The 19,063-nt window shown below is 39.8% G+C and overlaps 1 protein-coding gene across 4 annotated transcripts in view; it reads left to right on the top strand.

Annotated features, from left to right (window-relative positions):
* Window positions 1–4,669: 4,669 nt before the first annotated feature.
* The window catches only part of MEIKIN (meiotic kinetochore factor), a 36,405-nt gene continuing 22,011 nt past the window's right edge, over window positions 4,670–19,063 (top strand). For 2 of the 4 annotated variants that reach the window (XM_070739287.1, XM_070739285.1), the window contains exons 1-6: window positions 4,713–4,777; window positions 5,552–5,794; window positions 12,798–12,888; window positions 13,177–13,255; window positions 14,148–14,208; window positions 18,537–18,680. In XM_070739287.1, the coding sequence (XP_070595388.1) occupies window positions 5,590–5,794; window positions 12,798–12,888; window positions 13,177–13,255; window positions 14,148–14,208; window positions 18,537–18,680 (580 nt within the window). In that variant the 5' untranslated portion in view covers window positions 4,713–4,777; window positions 5,552–5,589. Of the gene's footprint in view, window positions 4,778–5,551; window positions 5,795–12,797; window positions 12,889–13,176; window positions 13,256–14,147; window positions 14,209–18,536; window positions 18,681–19,063 lie in introns of all 4 variants that reach the window. The other 2 variants (XM_070739288.1, XM_070739286.1) reach the window with 2 other exon arrangements.

Here is a 19,063-nt window from a genome sequence, read left to right as displayed (position 1 = left end):
AAGATTCTACACACGGTTTCCAGAGCCTGGGGCGGAGAAGGTCAATGCTCTGCTGACACCCTGGCCGCCAGGCCTACTTTACGCATTTCCACCAACGAACCTGATTCAGCGAGTGGTGGACAAAATTCTACGGGAGGAGGCAGAGGTACTACTGATAGCACCTCATTGGCCCCAGCGTCCGTGGTTCTCCGATCTGGTGGCATTGTCAGTGTCAACTCCATGGAGGATCCCAGACCGGATGATATCGCTGAGCCAGGGGAGTCTACAGCATCCAGACCCACAGTGGCTCCAACTAACCGTCTGGCACTTGAGCGGCTCAGACTACGACAATTAAAATTACCTGACAAGGTCATTGATACCATACAGGCCGCAAGGCGTCCTTCAACGTCTCGCATTTACCAGACGACATGGGCAGCCTTTTGCGGTTTTTGCGACAAGCAGCAAGTTAACCCTAGGACGGCGTCGGTGATCACTGTTCTTGAATTTTTACAAGCAGGACTTGAGCGTGGGTTAGCACCGAACACACTAAGACGTCATGTGGCGGCCCTTTCCACCATGATACCAGTGGAGGACGTAAGATCCTTGGCTTACCACCCTTGGGTGAAGGATTTCCTGCGGGGAGCATCGAACCAACATGCCCCGCCAGTTCGGAGATTTCCATCGTGGGATCTCACACTAGTCCTCAGGGCCTTGTCTAAACCACCGTTTGAACCTTTGAGGTCCATATCACTACGACTATTGTCTATTAAAACAGCCTTCCTAGTCGCGATTACGTCTGCACGAAGGGTGTCGGAACTATCCGCCTTGTCGGTAAGGCCGGACCTTTGCATTTTCCACCCGGACAGGGTGGTGCTGAGACTAGACCCGTCCTTCATACCGAAGGTTAATTCAGACTTTCACCGGAAACAGGACTGATACTTCCGGATTTTTGCACCCACGGTAACCACCCATCGGAGTTAAGATGGCACAAAATAGACGTGCGCCGTGCGGTCAAGATTTATGTGAGGCGAACGGAATCGTTTCGGTAAACAGAGAGATTGTTCGTCGCGTTTGCACAGAGGAAGAAGGGACTTGGAATTTCATCCACATCAATTAGCCGTTGGATCAGAGACTGTATCGCGGAGGCGTACAGGACTCGGGGACAACCCGTACCAGCAGGAGTGACAGCTCACTCCACGAGGAGTGCGGCCACTTCAGCAGCCTGGGTCACACAGGCGTCCATAGATGACATCTGCAGAGCTGCCACGTGGGCTGCCCCTTCAACATTCATACGGCACTACAAGTTGGACTCCTTTGCTTCGGCCGAAGCAGCCTTTGGGAGACGTGTTTTACAACGAGTTTGTGTTTCTCCAACGTCCCTGACAAGACCTTCTCCCTCCCATGGGCCGTAAATCTCTGGTATATCCCATGTTGGACTCTCCTTCCAGATGCAGTGGAGAAGAACCGTTGTACCTACCTGAACGGTCTTCTCAATGCACTGGAAGGAGAGTCCAAACCCACCCAGTATGTTTAGGGGTGCAGGGACGCCGGAGTGGGCAGTTAGTCAGTTGTTTATTGTTATAATAAAATTTGGTTATCCTCTTATATGTTTTCGTTTTTAAAACTGGCTCATGGGAAGAGCAGAGGGGGTGGTGCTCAATTAATATTTAAATTTCTAACTCAGTCTCTACCAATAAGATTGGAGTAATACCCCATGTTGGACTCTCCTTCCAGTGCATTGAGAAGACCGTTCAGGTAGGTACAACGGTTCATTTCGTACACCTTGACATAGTCATGCCAGCCACATGATCATGAAAATGTCTTTGGATGTTTTTCTCTCTTAGTTCAGAAATGGAGATGACTACTGCCCCCTAGAGTTGGACACAACTGGGCAGGGGAAAACTTGTCCTATCAGACTCTCAAATATTGGATGGGGGGGATGGGCGTTCCGGTAGGGGAAATGGCGAAGAGTGTGCAGCTCCGGGTGACTGTGTGCGGCTGTACGTGTCGGAGTGAGATTTGACTTTTGTGCGTGCACAAAAAGAAAAATCTTGCAAGAGAATGCGCGGCTGCACAAGATTTCAGCAATTTTCAGTGATTTTTTGCTGACAAAAAACCCTGCCAAAATATTGCAAGTCCACTCACACGATTTTACTCTACGTGCATGTGCAGAAACAGTCTCACTCAGGTGTGCGCACGCGCCCACTGGAGATACAGAGCGGCGCGCAGAGTGGTGCGCTGGTAACAGGAAGAGCCTGCAACCCTTCACTGATACTATCATAGAGCACATATATTACATATCATATCTCAATTTTATGTAATGTATACAAACCAATTTTTTAAACAAAAAATTATCTGGCTTTTGTTTGCTGCATACATACAATTAAAACACAAATATGTCTTGACAATCGGACAAAGACAAAGGTATCCTTTTTTGGTTCTTTTGGTAATTTTTTAAAAATTTTCCTCCACAATTTTCATACATACATACATGCATACATACATACATACATGTGTGTGTGTTTTCGTAGATTTTCACGGGTACAGGTATGAAGGTCTTGGCATATTCAGGTTTCTTCCCGTGTAGGATTCAAAGATTTCTGGCAACGTTTCGACGATGTCCCACTCGTCATCTTCAGGCTGGTGCTTATGTCCTTGTTCTAGGGCGAACACAGCGAGAACTGAGCTGCATTAAGAAAAGAAGAAAAAACTTCCTCCCTTATCCAACACTTCAAAACTACAGGACATGAAATTGATTTGGACAGAACTAAATTAATTTCCAAAACAGAACATTACACTAGAAAAACATCCCCAAAATAAGAACAAGTGTGATATCTCCTGCCTACCAGACATCTGGAAACCAGCCCTCATTAACAAACGTATCCCAGCCATACAAACTGAAACCAGACTCAGAACACACATTGCAAAACAACTAAGTAGCCTGCAAGCTCCAACTACCCAGGATATCACCCCCAATCCACAAACATCAACTAATCAGCATACATCAACACCCCAGATGTTACCCCACTGACTCACCAGGAAGTTTCAACACAGCTTACAGCTGCTGAGCCAAAAAACCACACACACACACCAGTATTTATAGAGGGAAGGCAGCTCTGGTCACCCTATATATATATATCAATGCATATTCCTTAAAATATATCAATAACAAGTACATAGTTATACATTTTTATCCAATCATAATTCAATATCCTATTTTGCACCATTATGCTGTTATCAGTCTGTTTTTCTTTGTTTCTTTACATTCTCCTCCCTTCATCTCCACCTCCTCCTTCTACCTTCTTACTCATTCTCTCCCCCTTCCTACTTCCGTCCACTTCCTCTCTTCTCCCTTTATCTTTCTACTACCTCTTTACCTTTCCCCGAGTGATTCCTATACTAATTCATCTTATATTCAACAGACTAATAACGTATTTTATTGATTGATTGATTGATTGATTTTGTCCAATGCACAATGAGGGTTTTAGTGGGTATACACATAGTAAAATACATGTGTATATACAGGTTATTAATATTATTATTATTTATTAGATTTGTATGCGGCCCCTCTCCGTAGACTCGCGGATCACAACAGTAATAAAAGCAATATATAATGACAAATCTAATAGTTAGAATCTAAAATAACAATAGTACATTTAAAAAGTCTAAAAAGCAAGGAACCCCAATATATAAAAACATACATAAAGTCATATCATGCACAAAAACTACATAGGCAGGGGGAGATGTCTCAGTTCCCCCACGCTTGATGACAGAGGTGGGTTTTAAGGAGTTTACGAAAGGCAAGGTTGTAGAGCAGTGTTTCCCAACCTTGGCAACTTGAAGGTATTTGGACTTCAACTCCCAGAATTCTGGGAGTTGAAGTCCAAATACCTTCAAGTTGCCAAGGTTGGGAAACACTGTTGTAGAGGATATACAGTACTCATAGTAAAACATTCCTGTAGTACACCTTCAAAGTATCGGTGTCTCTTCTAAAATCAGAATTTTTGCAAAGGCATCTCCTTGAGTGACAGTAGGAATATACAGAAATACGGAGTCTTCCGTATTTAAAAAGCCAGAAACTTCTACTTTAGGTGGTGCACACACCTAAAGAGATAATGTAACAAGCCTTCCGTCCCCTGTCCTATAGTCTCTCCTATATCTCGTATTTCTTCTCTACTATATCCTCTATAACCTTCATTGTGTATTATTGTGTATTGGACAAAATAAAAAATAATAAAAATTACACGGTAAGAGTTGGCGGAAATGCACTCTTCCAAACTCTTTTAACACGCCTCTTAATTCAAAGGAATTAATTTCCCTTCCGAAGGATAACGGCATCCGCTACCGAATGCATCTACAAAGTTACCACACTAAGAAGCGAGAAACACGGTAAAGCACACGCTTGTAAAAGACAAACAAACATTAGCAGCCGGGCTTTGGATCCGATCGAAGCCCCTCCACGGAGTCTTCTCATCAGACGTAAGCCGCGGCGGTTCTCGAGCTGAACAAATGAGGTTTAAGGAAGGGAGCGCGTTGAGGACTCCGATAGGATCATCGGATTCATTCCTGAGCGGTGATTGGGTGAAAGCAGCTGCCTATCAGAATGCCGAAATGTCGTCCCACCCCCCCACCACCACCACGGCGCAAGCGGGCCTGTCAGTCTGTTATAAAGGGAGCTAAAAAAGCGGGCGGGGAAGATGACGGCGGATTGTTGTTGTGGTGGTGGTGGTGTGTGTGGCGGGCGGGGGAGGGGGGGCGGAGAGTGCAGTTTGTGGCCATAGGAGGTCTCGAATACGAGGTTCTCGTCCTTTCGCTAATAGTTTTTTAGCATTATATTTGGGGGGCTTTCACTAACCCTTCCCTAAAAATCAGGCGGTCACGTTAACCTATAAGTTCACCTGCAACACCTGTTTCATCTCAGTTTGGGCCCAATCTTTAAAGTCGGATCTGGTTTTATAATTGCATCGAAGCATCTTTATTTCTCCCACCCCTTCATCTCTTCATCTGCTGATTTTGGGCTGTTCTGCTTTTCTCCCTTATATTGGCTAAAATGTGCACTTCGGCTCTTGAATGGTACCTGAGAGAGTCCTGGATGTAGCATATGTTAATGCAAATCTAATTAATACCTTTTGAGTTACCTGTCTGTATAACAAACAATATTCCTCTAGAAAATACATTTTGGGGCACTTTCTCTTGGAGGACAATTGGTATTTGACTTCATTGTAGAAATCATAGACTTGGAGTTACTTGTTGCAGTTCCTGGACAACATAACTTAGTTGGAAGGGACAATTGAAGTCTTCCAGACCAACTGCCTGCTCAAGAAAGTCCTAGACAAATCCTGATTTCTCTTTTTTAGGGCACATTAAGTTGTATTACTGCTTTATTTTCTGAAATGATATATTTCTTTCTTGTGTCAAGGTTTGTTGTACCTTGGTTTCTGTTTTCATGAGCCTTTGTGGCTTGAGTAGGTAGAGCAAGTATTGACAACAAGTATGTCTGAAGATCATTGGGCTTCAGAAAGATGCCTTGCCTTATATTTGATTTAGATCTTGTCTTATTTTTTCCTTTTAGATAGCAGTTCTGAAGGAAGAAAAGCAGACAAAAAGAGGATGGATTGGGTGAAATTACGTACATATTCTGGGAAGAGGCGAGTCCTAAAGAAAACACATTGTGCTTCTCCATTGCCTGCTAAAACAGCATCTGTTGCAATGGTCAGAATTAAGAGTAAAGTCAAAACACCTCAGGAGAACCCAGATCTGCTTTCTAAGTTTAGCAGTGATCCTCAGGCGAAAAGCACTGTTGGTAAAAAAAAAGGTGAGATCTTCATGAAAATTTAAAGTGTTTTTATTTAGAGTGATGTTTCAGACTGAATAATCTCTGTTTGTAGATCATCATAGATAGCTTTTAGATGACCTGAAAGCTGAAGAAGATCTGATCTAGTTTGAACATTTCTGTACAATGTAAAGAGAATACCGTATTTTCGGTGTATAAGACACATCTAGATTTTGGAGGGCGATACCAAGGAAAAAAGTATTCTGAACCAAATGGTGTAGTATTATATTGTTTAGTAAAATACCAATATAGCAGAGTACTTTTTGTAATCATGTATACTTTTTAAAACCATGTATACTTTTTACAAACTTCAAACTTGACAGCTTCAAGACTTGTGGATTTCAACTCCCAGAATTCCTCCTCCAGTCATGTTAGCTCAGAAATGGGAATTGAAGTCCACAAGCCTTAAACTTGCCAGGTTTGAAGACCCTTGCACTCCTAACCCCTAACTCAAACAAACAAACAAACAAACAAACAAGGACAATTCATTTTGCTAGTTGTTTCTTTAGTCACAGAAATGGCTAGTGATAGAATCATTTACAATTAGAATTCCCTGCTGAGGTTGCCTTAATATTACTACTATAATATGAGGTTTTGACAGACCCCTCTTGACTACTCCAATTTTCACAATTGAAGTGCATGGAAATATATGGTGATGATGATAAATCTGAAATATTCCTTAAAAGGAGTGTTTCTAGAGCAGAGATTTCCAACCTTTGTTGACTGAGAAACTCTGGGAGTTGAAGTCCACAAGTTATAAAGGGGCCAATGTTGGCGACCCCTGGACCGATGACCTACAGTACAGACTCCCATTCCAACTCTTTCTGTGTCTGTCTGCCTGTGTGTCCACGCTCTCGTGCCCCCCTCTGTGCGTGCGCATAAACTCCTGTGTCCCCGATAGGAGCGAGGCAAGCCAAGCCACCACCCTTGCCTCAAAATCCCCCCCCCCAGCTTTCCTCTCCTTTCCCCGCTTTAGCTATTTTTATTAGCCCTAGAGGGGGAGTGTTCAGCTCTCCCACATCCAAAGACCGAAGGAAGGCCCTGCCAGGAGGGCACCTCAGCCAACAACTGCCAGTGCCCGGCACCCTGCCCATCCCCGGGGCTGAGCCACTGGCCTCCCACCGGGGGCTGCCAGGCGGCCTCGGCGACATTCGGTGTATAAGACGCACCCAATTTTTAAAGCACTTTTTTGAACTAAAAAGGTGCGTCTTATACACCAAAAATACGGTAGTTGAATGCTATTGTTTGTTTCCATCTCATTTAAATCACTTACATTTTCTGTGAATTTGATTTTCAATTAATGTGTAGAAGGAAAATAATACAGCTCTAAAGCCTCAAGTTTTTTTTTACAACAAATGGTTTTTTTTCTGTATTAAATAAATGAATTTATTGTTTATAGCTCCTGGACTGTGGTGAACTGAGTCCTGCTTAATGTAGATCTAAAGTCATTATTAGAGTTATTAGAATCACTTGAAATCCTCTCAAAGATCTGAAGACAGAACTTCAAGTTATGAGGCAAGGTATTTTTTAAATGTCACCTGCAGACCATCCTCTAGCCTTCCCTGAGTTAAGGGTGAATGTCTGAAGTTGAAATGTAGTTGTGTACTCTTGATTTTACAGGGCCCTGGACCTTATAAAAATATACAGGGCAATCATGGTTAGTTCCTTTGAAGGTCTGAAGATTCATATAGAAGAACCAGGTGATTTGGTGAGGCCTCATTTCATGTTTATGCTTCTGTTTCCTGAACAGTTTGAACTTTCCAAATAGTTTCCTTCTGCAAACCGAGTCAGGAGAGTATAGGAAGTTGTTTATTGCATAGCTGTAAGAGAAATACTGAAAGTTCTAGTTACACCACAGCCTTACATGTGTTATTAGGAAATTTCTTCCATAACCTACTTTGTGACTTGTTTATTGCCATGTGTGATTACTGCAGGTGGATTCTTTGAATTTTGACCTAGGTTTGAGCTGGTAGAGAAGCAATTCCCCGCCCCCACCCCCTGCAACTAGTCCTAGACAATTTTTGGAGTAAGAGCAAAATAGGAATTTTGGAATGTGATAAAAGTACCTTTATTTAGGATTCAAATGTTTAAAGAGCCTTAGATTTTTTTAAAAGGATTCATATTGGTAAAAACAGTAAAAAAAATGTTTTCTGCAGGGTGATAGTTTTGGATGAGGAAAAGCACTTTATGCTGGACAGTTTGAAGGAAGAGAGTTTCAGAGAGAGTGGAGGTCCACCTGGATTTTCTTAGGCCTGAAATGGGTATAATATATAATGTATTTGTTCTATAGCCTGCATTTTATTTTTTCTTAAATACGGGTAGTTCTCGTCTCACGATCGCAGTTGACTCCAAAATTTCTGTTGTTGAGATGGTTAACTGAGTTTTACCTCATTTTATGACCTTTCTTGCCACAGTTGTGAAGTAAATTACTGTAGTTCTTAATTTGGTAACACAGCTAAGTGAACCTGACTTTACTTGTCAGAAGGTTGCAAAAGGGGATTACATTTATTTTATTTATTTATTTAGAAAATTTATAATGCTGTCTGCTTGCACATGGCTATTCAAGGTGGCTTACAAGGACAAAAATACATACATACATACATACATACATATATACATACATACATATATACATACATACATAGATACATACATACATAGATACATACATACATACATACATACATACATATAGTGGGTATGGCTAGCTGATGAGGCCAAAATAAGGCCGAAATAGATCTATCCTAGTCTCCCTTAATTTTCAAATTCAGCAAAAAAACATGTGATATATATTTTATATATATATATATATATTTGTTTTCGTAAATTTTCACAGGTATATGTATGTAGATTGTTCTGAGTTCGGGTTTTGCCCTGTGTAATCACATTCACCATAATCAGGCTGAAGTTCCAAGCTTCGTGCTGTTGTAAAATGGAACACAACAGCACTGAAGTTCCAAGCTTCGTGCTGTTGTAAAATGGAACACAACAGCACGAAGCTTGGAACTTCAGCCTGATGATGGTGAATGTGATTTCACCGAAACGTCGCATAGATATGCAAAATATTACACAGGGCAAAACCCGAACTCAGAACAATCTACACACACACACACACACACACATATATATATATATATATTTGTTTTCGTAGATTTTCACGGGTATATGTATGTAGATTGTTCTGAGTTCGGGTTTTGCCCTGTGTAATATTTTGAGTGTCTATGCGACGTTTCGGTGAAATCACATTCACCATCATCAGGCTGAAGTTTTAAGCTTCGTGTTGCTGTAAATATGAAATGTTTGTAACTGCATTTAAACAAAAAAACATATCAGAATAATCACCATATCAATCTTCCAAGTAAGTGTGATTCCACCAACCAATCAAATCACTAAAACATAATCACCCAATCTATTTGCTACATTCAAACCAAATCTCCACCCCCAACACTATATATAAGGAAGAAATGGCAGTTACAAACATTTCATATTTACAGCAACACGAAGCTTAAAACTTCAGCCTGATGATGGTGAATGTGATTTCACCGAAACGTCGCATAGACACTCAAAATATTACACGGGGCAAAACCCGAACTCTTCATACTAGCCATTGAATGGGCTCTATTCTTGCTCTGGGTCCTCCAATCCAGCTGGCAGAACTACATCTTCAGGACCTTCTGAAAGAGTGCTAGACTGGGGACCAGTCTAATCTCCAGAGCCCAGGACACTGCAACTGTCATAAATGTGAACTGGTTGCTAAGCATATGAATTTAAAACACATGACCATGGGGATGTGCAACGGTCGTGTAAAGAATGGTCCTAAGCCACTTTTTTCAATGCCGTAAGCTTGAACAGTCATTAAATAAACTCTTGTAAGTCAAGGACTACATGCATTTCTAAGAAGCTTTGTGGAGAATATTCTGATTCTGAATTCCAGAAGCACTTTGGGAACAAGAAACAATGCCTTTGGTTCATTTTTAGCAATATGGGTAGGTTCTTTATTCTGTTAGACCGGGGGTAGACAAAGTTGGCTCTTCTATGACATTTATTTATTTATTTATTTTGTCCAATACACAATAATACACAATGAAGGTTATAGAAGATATAGTAGAGAAGAAATACGAAATATAGGAGAGACTATAGGACAGGGGACAGAAGGCATTCTAGTGCGCTTAGGTATGCCCCTTACTGACCTCTTAGGAATCTGGAGAGGTCAACCGTGGATAGTCTAAGGGTAAAATGTTGGGGGTTAGGGGATGACTCAGCCTTCCATCCTTCTGAGGTGGGTAAAATGAGGACCTGGATTGTGGGGGCAATAGGCTGGCTCTGTTAAAAAAAGTGCTATTGCTAACATGTTGTAAGCCGCCCTGAGTCTAAGGAAAAGAGCAGCACAAAAATCGAATAGATAGATAGATAGATAGATAGATAGATAGATAGATAGATAGATAGATAGATAGATAGATAGATAGATAGTACTACGGAGTCCGGTAATGAGTTCCACGCTTCAACAACCCAATTACTAAAGTCATATTTTTTACAGTCAAGTTTGGAGCGGTTAATATTAAGCTTGAATCTGTTGTGTGCTCTTGTGTTGTTGTGGTTGAAGCTGAAGTAGTCTTTGACAGGCAGGACATTGCAACATATGATCTTGTGGGCAATACTTAGATCATGTTTATGGCATCATAGTTCTAAACTTTCAAGACCCAGGATTGTAAGTCTAGTTTCGTAGGGTATTCTGTTTCGAGTGGAGGAATGAAGGGCTGTTCTGGTGAAGTATCTTTGAACATTTTCAAGGGTGTTAATGTCTGAGATGCGATATGGGTTCCAAACATATGAGCTGTATTCAAGGATGGGTCTGGCGAAAGTTTTGTAAGCTCTGGTAAGTAGTGTGAGATTTCCAGAGCAGAAGCTACGTAGGATTAGATTAACAACTCTTGAGGCCTTCTTAGCGATGTTGTTGCAGTGGGCTTTGGCACTTAGATCTTTTGGTATTAATATCCCAAGGTCCTTGACCAAGTGGGGATTATCTGTGATAATTTGTTTATTAAGTTTGTATTCGAAGTTCTGATTCTTTTTGCCGATGTGTAGGACAGAGCATTTGCTGGTTGAGATTTGGAGTTGCCATGTGTTGGACCAGTCAGAAACTGAGTCTAGGTCTTTTTGTACAGTAGTTGTGTTATCAGTGGTGTTGTACAGTTTTACATCGTCTGCAAAAAGAACACAGTTGCTTGTGATGAGATTGCAAAGGTCGTTGATGTAGAGAATTAAGAGTGTAGGTCCCAGTACGCTACCTTGGGGGACACCGCTTTTAACAGGGACGGGTGTGGATATGGAGCTTCCTATTTTGACCACTTGTTGCCTGTTAGACAGAAATGCAGTAATCCAGCTGTGGAGGGATCCTGAGATACCATAGGATTTGAGTTTTTGAAGTAGTTTGTCATGGACCACTGAATCAAAGGCTTTGGAGAAGTCAATATAAATTGCATCTATAGATTTTCCTTGATCAAGATGAGTTGTTTGCAGTGAAGGAGCTGTAGATTACAGGATAGTTTTTTTCTGAATCCAAATTGTTTGTTAGAGAGCAGATTATTAGTTTCTAGGTGGAGAGTAATTGATTGGTTCACAATTGATTCCATAACTTTACATGGAACTTCAGTTCTCAGAATTCCTGAGTTAGCATGATTAACTCGGGAATTCTGGGAGTTGGAGTTCACAAGTCATAGAAGAGTCAACTTTGCCTACCCCGTGTTAGACCAATATGCTACTCCATTCTTAGCTAATACTGAGCAGTGTACATACTGATACTTTATATCAATATAACTAATGTCATACAGAGAGTCCTAAACTTACAATTATTTGTTTAGTGACCATTCAACAGCATTGGGAAAAATGATTTATGACCATTTTTCACACTTATAATAATTGAAGCATCCCCATGGTCACGTGATCAAAATTCAGACACTCGCCAACTGGTTCATATGTATGACGGTTGCAGTGTCCCGGGCAAACTAGTAAACAGTGCAGTTCTCAAAGCAGTAATGATGTGTGTATGTGTGTGTGAGTAAATTGTGCGGGTCTCATAACTGCCCAAGTCACTCCATTCTGGACTCGTCAAAATTTCCAAATGGCAGCCTCATGGGCAGAATATTGCAATAGTCCAAATGAAAGATGACTCAATGAATGAAAAGCAAGGCCTTCTGGCTTAGGGTTGTAACTAATGCATCAAAAGAAGCTGTTTGAAGGCTTTTGGAACCACACTGCCATGTGCTCTTTCAGAACAGTTGTGACTTCTGCAGGAACACGCGCAAACACACACCAGGCCCAAATAAAAATTCTGCTTGGAGAATTGCGATCACATCCAGAAGGTGCAATATGTATTCAAACTATAAAAATATAATAATTTATGGAAGAGAGACACCCTGTTCCTGGTTTTAAACTTGGTGATTGATCCAGGTCTCCTTTTTCAATAATTTTGGACAATGTTTAACCCAGAAATGTGATTATGAATTGGCTTCACCAAGTTTGGGACATTCTTCCCAATCTGTGAATAGTAACTCGCCTCTTAATTAGTCTGCTACCTTAAAACTGCCTAAACTTGGAAGAATGAAAGCTTTTTGTCTTCTGTGGGTGAATTGTTTACGAAGTTAATTAAATTGAGTAACCAGAAGGGGGAGCATTTCTCCTTTTGAAGAGACATTAGAGATTAGGCAAGGTTCTTCAGAAATGATTTGCCATTGCTTCTTTCCTAGGGTGAGAGAAAGTGATCCCCCAGCTAATTTTGTGCCTGAGGCAGAACTAGAACTCAGTCTAATGCTTTAGGCACTGCACCAAACTGGTTCTCTATGCCCCCTATACATAAAACAGATCATTTAGGTGAATGCGTGACTTTTAGATAACCTTAATAGCGTTGAAGATCTTGAAACACTTATTTTCCTCCTCCTCCCTACTGCTCTTGTAGTAACTTTTGCTCTACCTTCTGTCTCCTTAGGGCAAATGAAAGAAACTGTTACAAAAGCATTACCAAACATCCAAGAATACTCTGAAGTGACTCTGATGGCTTGTCCTTTATCTGAAGAAAGGTAGGGAATAATAGGCATTCAGGGCTTTTAAAGGGTTTTGTTTGTTTGTTTGTTTTATGAAATGTTTTAGATCATTTTGTGTTAACAGTATAATTCCATGAAGACTGGGGATGATGGGGCTGTAATCCATCAATGGTATTCTTGTGTTGTCCAGTTTGTCCAGTTTCCAAATGAATGCTCAGGAGCAAGCATAATATACTTACTGTTTTGCTGAAGGTGGTTGTAGATATCTGAAAAGATCTGAAATAGCCTCTGAAAATGTAATTGCCCTCATTTTTTTCTAAATAGGATTGAATTAAATTGCAGTGAATATAGAAGTGCCGAGGTAAACAACGATATCAATAACATGGAAACAACTCCTTTAAAGGTAGACATAGTATTGTGAGATCACTTTAATTGAATAAATTTGATTGGTGTGGAAGCATAGATGAGGATAATATCCAGAGTTCCACATTCAGCTGTGATTGTAATTTGAGAAAGTTGATCATATCTGGCTCCCGTTGACTTAGATTGGATATACACAATACACTGAATCATAAATTAACTGAACTACTCACTTAAGTCATGAAACATTAACCAAGGCTAAAACTAATTTTAATATATTTTATAAGTTTACTAGGCTATGGAGAAGTGTGCAGCGGGAAGTTAAGAATATTTTACACAGCAAGACATTGTCCTGGGAGATTGTGGTGTCCTTTCTAGTCTTCTTGATGAGAAGGATGTGATAATCATAATAATTTATTAAAATTTATGTGCTGTCTGACTCCCAGCAACTGTGGGCAGTTTACAAATAGTTAAAATATGTAAAACAACTACAAAAATATAGAAGAAAATAAAATGTCAAATAAAACAACCACCAAGGGATGATGTGTGTGTATATGGTTTTGTTTGCTTGCTTGCTTGCTTGCTTGCTTGCTTGCTTGCTTGCTTGCTTGCTTGCTTGCTTGCTTGCTTGCTTGCTTGCTTGCTTGCTTGCTTGCTTGCTTGCTTGCTTGCTTGCTTGCTTGCTTGCTTGCTTGCTTGCTTGCTTGCTTGCTTGCTTGCTTGCATGGGTTTTTTGGTGTTCACTTGTGTAATAGTTTGAGCATAAGAATGATAGTCCCTGCTTGAGGAAAAAAATTGCTATTCCAAAATTACAGCATACCTTGGGTAGATTAACTGAAGAAAACGTGTAAAGGATTACTTTCAGGCAACAATTTTTGAAAAATTTTATGATGGTATATATGCTTTGATATCTGGACTTTGATTGTTGCCCATAGGATTCCTTGCATTTAGCCTCTACAAGTACACAAAGCCTGAGATACAGTGAAGCTACTTCAGGTGAGAGTTCCCATGTATGCTGTACTATTCTTTTCAGTATAATTTGAAGCTTTGGTTTTGCACATGGGTCTCATAAAATAACATTGATATATAACTTCCCTGCTCCATGTCAGTTTTTCTCATGAGGATTGATATCGTTTATTATTTGTTCATTTGTTCAAAAGTGTTATAGCCCTCCAACTCCAAAGTAAAAAAAATCCATTAAAAACTGATAAAACATAAAACACATGTAGCCTGGACTAAAACAACCTCAAAGGCAATACAAATCAAACACCTCAAAAATACAAGGATATATTAACTCCAGGCCTGGGACCAAAACCTGATTTTGAGAGTTTTTTACAACCCTAGGAGAGAGGACATAGTCATTACTCACAGTCACTCATGCCCTCATCACCTCGAGGCTTGACTACTGGAACGCTCTCTACATGGGGCTACCTTTGAAAAGTGTTCGGAAATTTCAGATCGTGCAGAATGCAGCTGCGAGAGCAATTATGGGCTTCTCTAAGTATGCCCATATTACTCCAACACTCCGCAGTCTGCATTGGTTGCTGATCAGTTTCCGGTCACAATTCAAAGTGTTGGTTATGACCTATAAAGCCCTTCATGGCACCGGACCAGAATATCTTCGGGACCGCCTCCTGCCACACGAATCCCAGCGACCGGTTAGGTCCCACAGAGTCAGCCTTCTTCAGGTCCCGTCGACTAAACAATGTCGTCTGGCGGGACCCAGGGGAAGAGCCTTCTCTGTGGTGGCTCCAACCCTCTGGAACCAGCTCCCCCCCTGAGATTAGGATTGCCCCCACCCTCCCTGCCTTTTGTAAACTCCTTAAAACCCACCTCTGTCGTCAGGCATGGGGGAACTAAAACATCTCCCCCTTGCCCATGTTGTTTTGCCGTTTGATTGATTGACTATGTGCCTGTTTTTTATATATATTGGGATTGTTTTATGAATTTTTTTAACTTAAAATTGTAATTAGATTGGTGGGCATTGGATTTGTTACTATGTACTGTTTTTATTATTGTTGTGAGCCGCCCCGAGTTTGCGGAGAGGGGCGGCATATAAATCCAATAAATCTAATCTAATCTAATCCTTACCTGTAGAAAAATGCTGTTGGGTGGGGGGGGGCGGGGCAGGTAGGCACAAGAAAGGACATGCTTTCTCAATCTCACAAGATGTCAATGTTTAATAAAGAGGATGTGCTGTGCACGTACATACAGAGTGAGTAAAAACTATTGGAGAAAAGCGGTCCCTCAGCTATCCAGACTCTATACAAAATGCATATGATAATTTGGGATTGTATATGTGAAGAAGTGGTATTAATGGAGTAATCTAGAATTGTGCTAGATTTTTTTAGCTAGTTAACTACTAAATAATACGGATTTGAGTTTGTGATAATGATATCATGTCAGGCAAAATTATTAATTTGAAAATTTTAGAAGATTTTTGAGCTGTGGTCTTCAGACTGACCTATCCCTTTTGTATCTCAAATACTTGTAAAGACAAGAAATATAAGTGGACTTTCAATCCTGCCACCATGGGAAATGGCAGCTTATAGTGAATGGCTTTTTGTAGAAAGCATTGGTATTGATTACTGTTTGTTGTGAGCCGCTCCGAGTCCACGGAGAGGGGCGGCATACGAATCTAATAAATTATTATTATTATTATTATTATTATTATTATTATTATTATTATTTATTTTTTTGTTAAATTCATGCAGTACTTCTCTACCAGCAGTGAATAATTAGAGTAAACACTTGATTTAGCAGACCATTGGAGGAGATGAGTATATATGTGAAACCTAGATATCCATTAAATCCACAAATGAGGCAAATCTACACAAACAATGCAATTTATATGAATCATCTAGAATTCCTCAGATAAAACTGATTAGTTTGAGGTAGTGTTGGAAGGAAAATTATATCTATTAAATCCTAAATCTGCTATAGCAGGCTTCTTTAAAAGTTTGCTGGTTTGGAGTACCATTCAAAACAGGTGTTTGCCTGGAAATATGATTGCTTAGAAATTTCCATGTTACCAAAATAGGATTAACCAGAAAAAAATGCCTATTTTTTCCTCATTGAATCTAAGAGAACTCTGTCATTTAAAGTTATATTATTTGGGAGAAATGTAATTTTGGGAATTTTAACTTTATTTATTTATTTATTTATTTATTTATTATTTGGATTTGTATGCCGCCCCTCTCCGAAGATGTTTAGAAAACATAATATAAATAAAAGAAATATTATAATATATAAATGTGTATAAATACATACTTGATTAGTTTCATTAGATTGGTACTGTATATACAGAATTACAGTTATTTACATATACAAATATATATATTTGCTTTGTTGTATTTTTTCAAAAAGTTTTCATTTACAATGGATGTATTTTTACCATCATTGCCCTTGAGATGTTTGAGATGTTTTTAAGGATTAAAATAAAGAAAAATAAAATAATAATAAAATAAATAAAATAAAAATAATGTATAGGTAATATAAAGTAATATAAATGAAATAATTTGTCAACCAATCAAAATGTACTTCAGCACACATCCCCCTGGTATTCTTCCTGATTAATATCTTATGTTTATTTATTTTTCCTTTTTAATTCAAATAAAAAATAATAGTGAAAAAGAAAACAAAAACATACAGTATATTCCGGTGATGGCGAACCTTTTTAATTTGCATGCCAAAAGGGTGTGCCCACATGCCCACACTCATTTCCTCTCCACGCACATGCTCAACCTTGCACTGCCCCTTGCACATTTCCACAATCCTCCTGCACATACGCATAGGCCTCACTGAAGCTGTAAGCGGTGAAAAAATGAGCAAACGGGAAATTAGGAAAAACAGACTTCCAGTTTGCCTGCTGTGCTGTTTTTTGCACTCCAGGGCTTCAGGATGCTTCTCTGAAGCCTCTGGAGTGCGAAAAACAGCACAATGGGCAAACCGAAAGTCAATTTTTCCAAACTTCTGGTTTGTTCATTGGGCCATTTTTTGCACTCTGTGGATTCAGGGAAGCTTCCCTGAAGCTTCTGGAGGGCGAAATGGTCTTCCCCAAGGCTGAAAATCAGCTAGCCCTCTCACACATGCACTGGAGCTGACATAGGGCAACGCCTCGCCTGGTGTATACATTTTCAACAATTCCACCTAAGCATTTCAGTAAATGGTATTCATTACAATCATACATAGCTAATCAGTGTCAATCAAATTTGTTCATATGTTCTTCATAACATCAACTTAGCAGACCATTGAGTGGTTGGAGTTTATGTTTATTCCACTAGCCCAAGTTTTCTGATTACTTATTAAAGGCAAATGCGATTTTAACTGGATTGGTGTGTTGATGTGCATGTGTATTCATTTAAAAAACAGACTCACAACAACTAAATTTGTATGTTTGTATGTATAATTTGGTGTAATGCTTAAGGTGGTGGACTAAAAACCAGAAGACTATGAGTTCTAGTCCTGCCTTATGAATGAAAGCCATCTGGGTGTCAAGGTTCCAGGTAGCATCCAAACTAAATCAGAGTCCAAGTCAAAGTACTCCTCAAAGTTTCAGTTTATTGCTGGAGCTATCCTGGCACCTACACTGGCAAACCTGAATCTGAGTTTCCTACCAGTTGAAAGTTCACATCTCTTGTCCCCACACACAAATTTGATTGTGCCAGCGTGGCATGTCCTCCTTCCGCTTCCGCCCATGTGGATGGGCATAGGATGGCCTTGAACCACTCAAAGGAATGCTTTGTGGCTGCATCTATTCCCTCATGAAAATTACCCCTCCCAAGTTCCCATAAACATCAGGCCTTCTATAGATAGTGTTGCAATTTATCAACAACTTCTGCACCGGCTTGACACTGAGTGAATTTGAACCAAGCACATTCTCTCAGCCCAATCCAACTCACAAGGATTTGAGAAAGAGCATTAAGTATGTTTGCCACCTTAAGGAACTTATAAAAATATAATAAAAGGTGAGATAAAAATGTAATTAAGAATAGCGATATATAGAAACTCTTTGAGCACATTTGGTATTTTTTCGGTGATAGGAATACAATTAAGTTTGCTTTTTTATCCCTTTGGTGCTAATTACATTTATTTGAGATAGAAAGCACCATTTTGTCATGGAAAAGAATTATTGGTTTATCTTGATCAATTTGTATGCTTCCTTTTGATTATGTAACAGTGTGCTCCACAATGGAGAGGTAAGCAATTTGATAAAACTTAAATCTTCTTGTATGCTTTCCCTGCTGCTTCCTGCAGAAACTTTTCCAGGCTTCTGCAAAGTTAAAATTATCTTTTGATAAAGTTACATTTTGCTGTAATTCCAGGAATGACATTACCAACAGGAGTTTCAGACTTTTTGCTGGATTGTTTGGATATGGAGACTACTTTGGACTGTAGTTATACCAAGACTATTGATTCTGCAAATAGTTTTTCATCACCTGAAATATTCAGGGATGAAACTGATTTAGGTACACATTTTAAAAATTATTTGTGGGAATAAATGAAGAAAATAGATATACATACCTTTTATGTTTCATATACAGTAGTCCCTCACCTATCGCTGGTGTTACGTTCCAGACCTGGCCGCGATAGGTGAAATCCGCGATGGGGAATTTATCGACTGATAGTACTTATTTAAGTATATTGTAATTGTTTGGTAAGTTTTCATTGTTTTAAGTGTTTATAAACCCTTCCCACACAGTATTTATTTTAGATACAGTATTTAAATACAGTATTTACAATTTTAGATATATTTTTTTTTTTAAAAACCTGCCGATCGAGTTCGGCGGGCTGTTTAAATCTGCCGATCGACTTCCTCAGAAACCCGCGATGAAGTGAAGCCGCAGTAGGT

Source organism: Erythrolamprus reginae, chromosome 2, assembly GCF_031021105.1.
Source record: "Erythrolamprus reginae isolate rEryReg1 chromosome 2, rEryReg1.hap1, whole genome shotgun sequence".
Lineage (NCBI taxonomy): Eukaryota > Metazoa > Chordata > Lepidosauria > Squamata > Dipsadidae > Erythrolamprus > Erythrolamprus reginae.
Note: the sequence above shows the minus strand (reverse complement) of the source record. Positions and strands in the feature narration are given on the sequence as shown.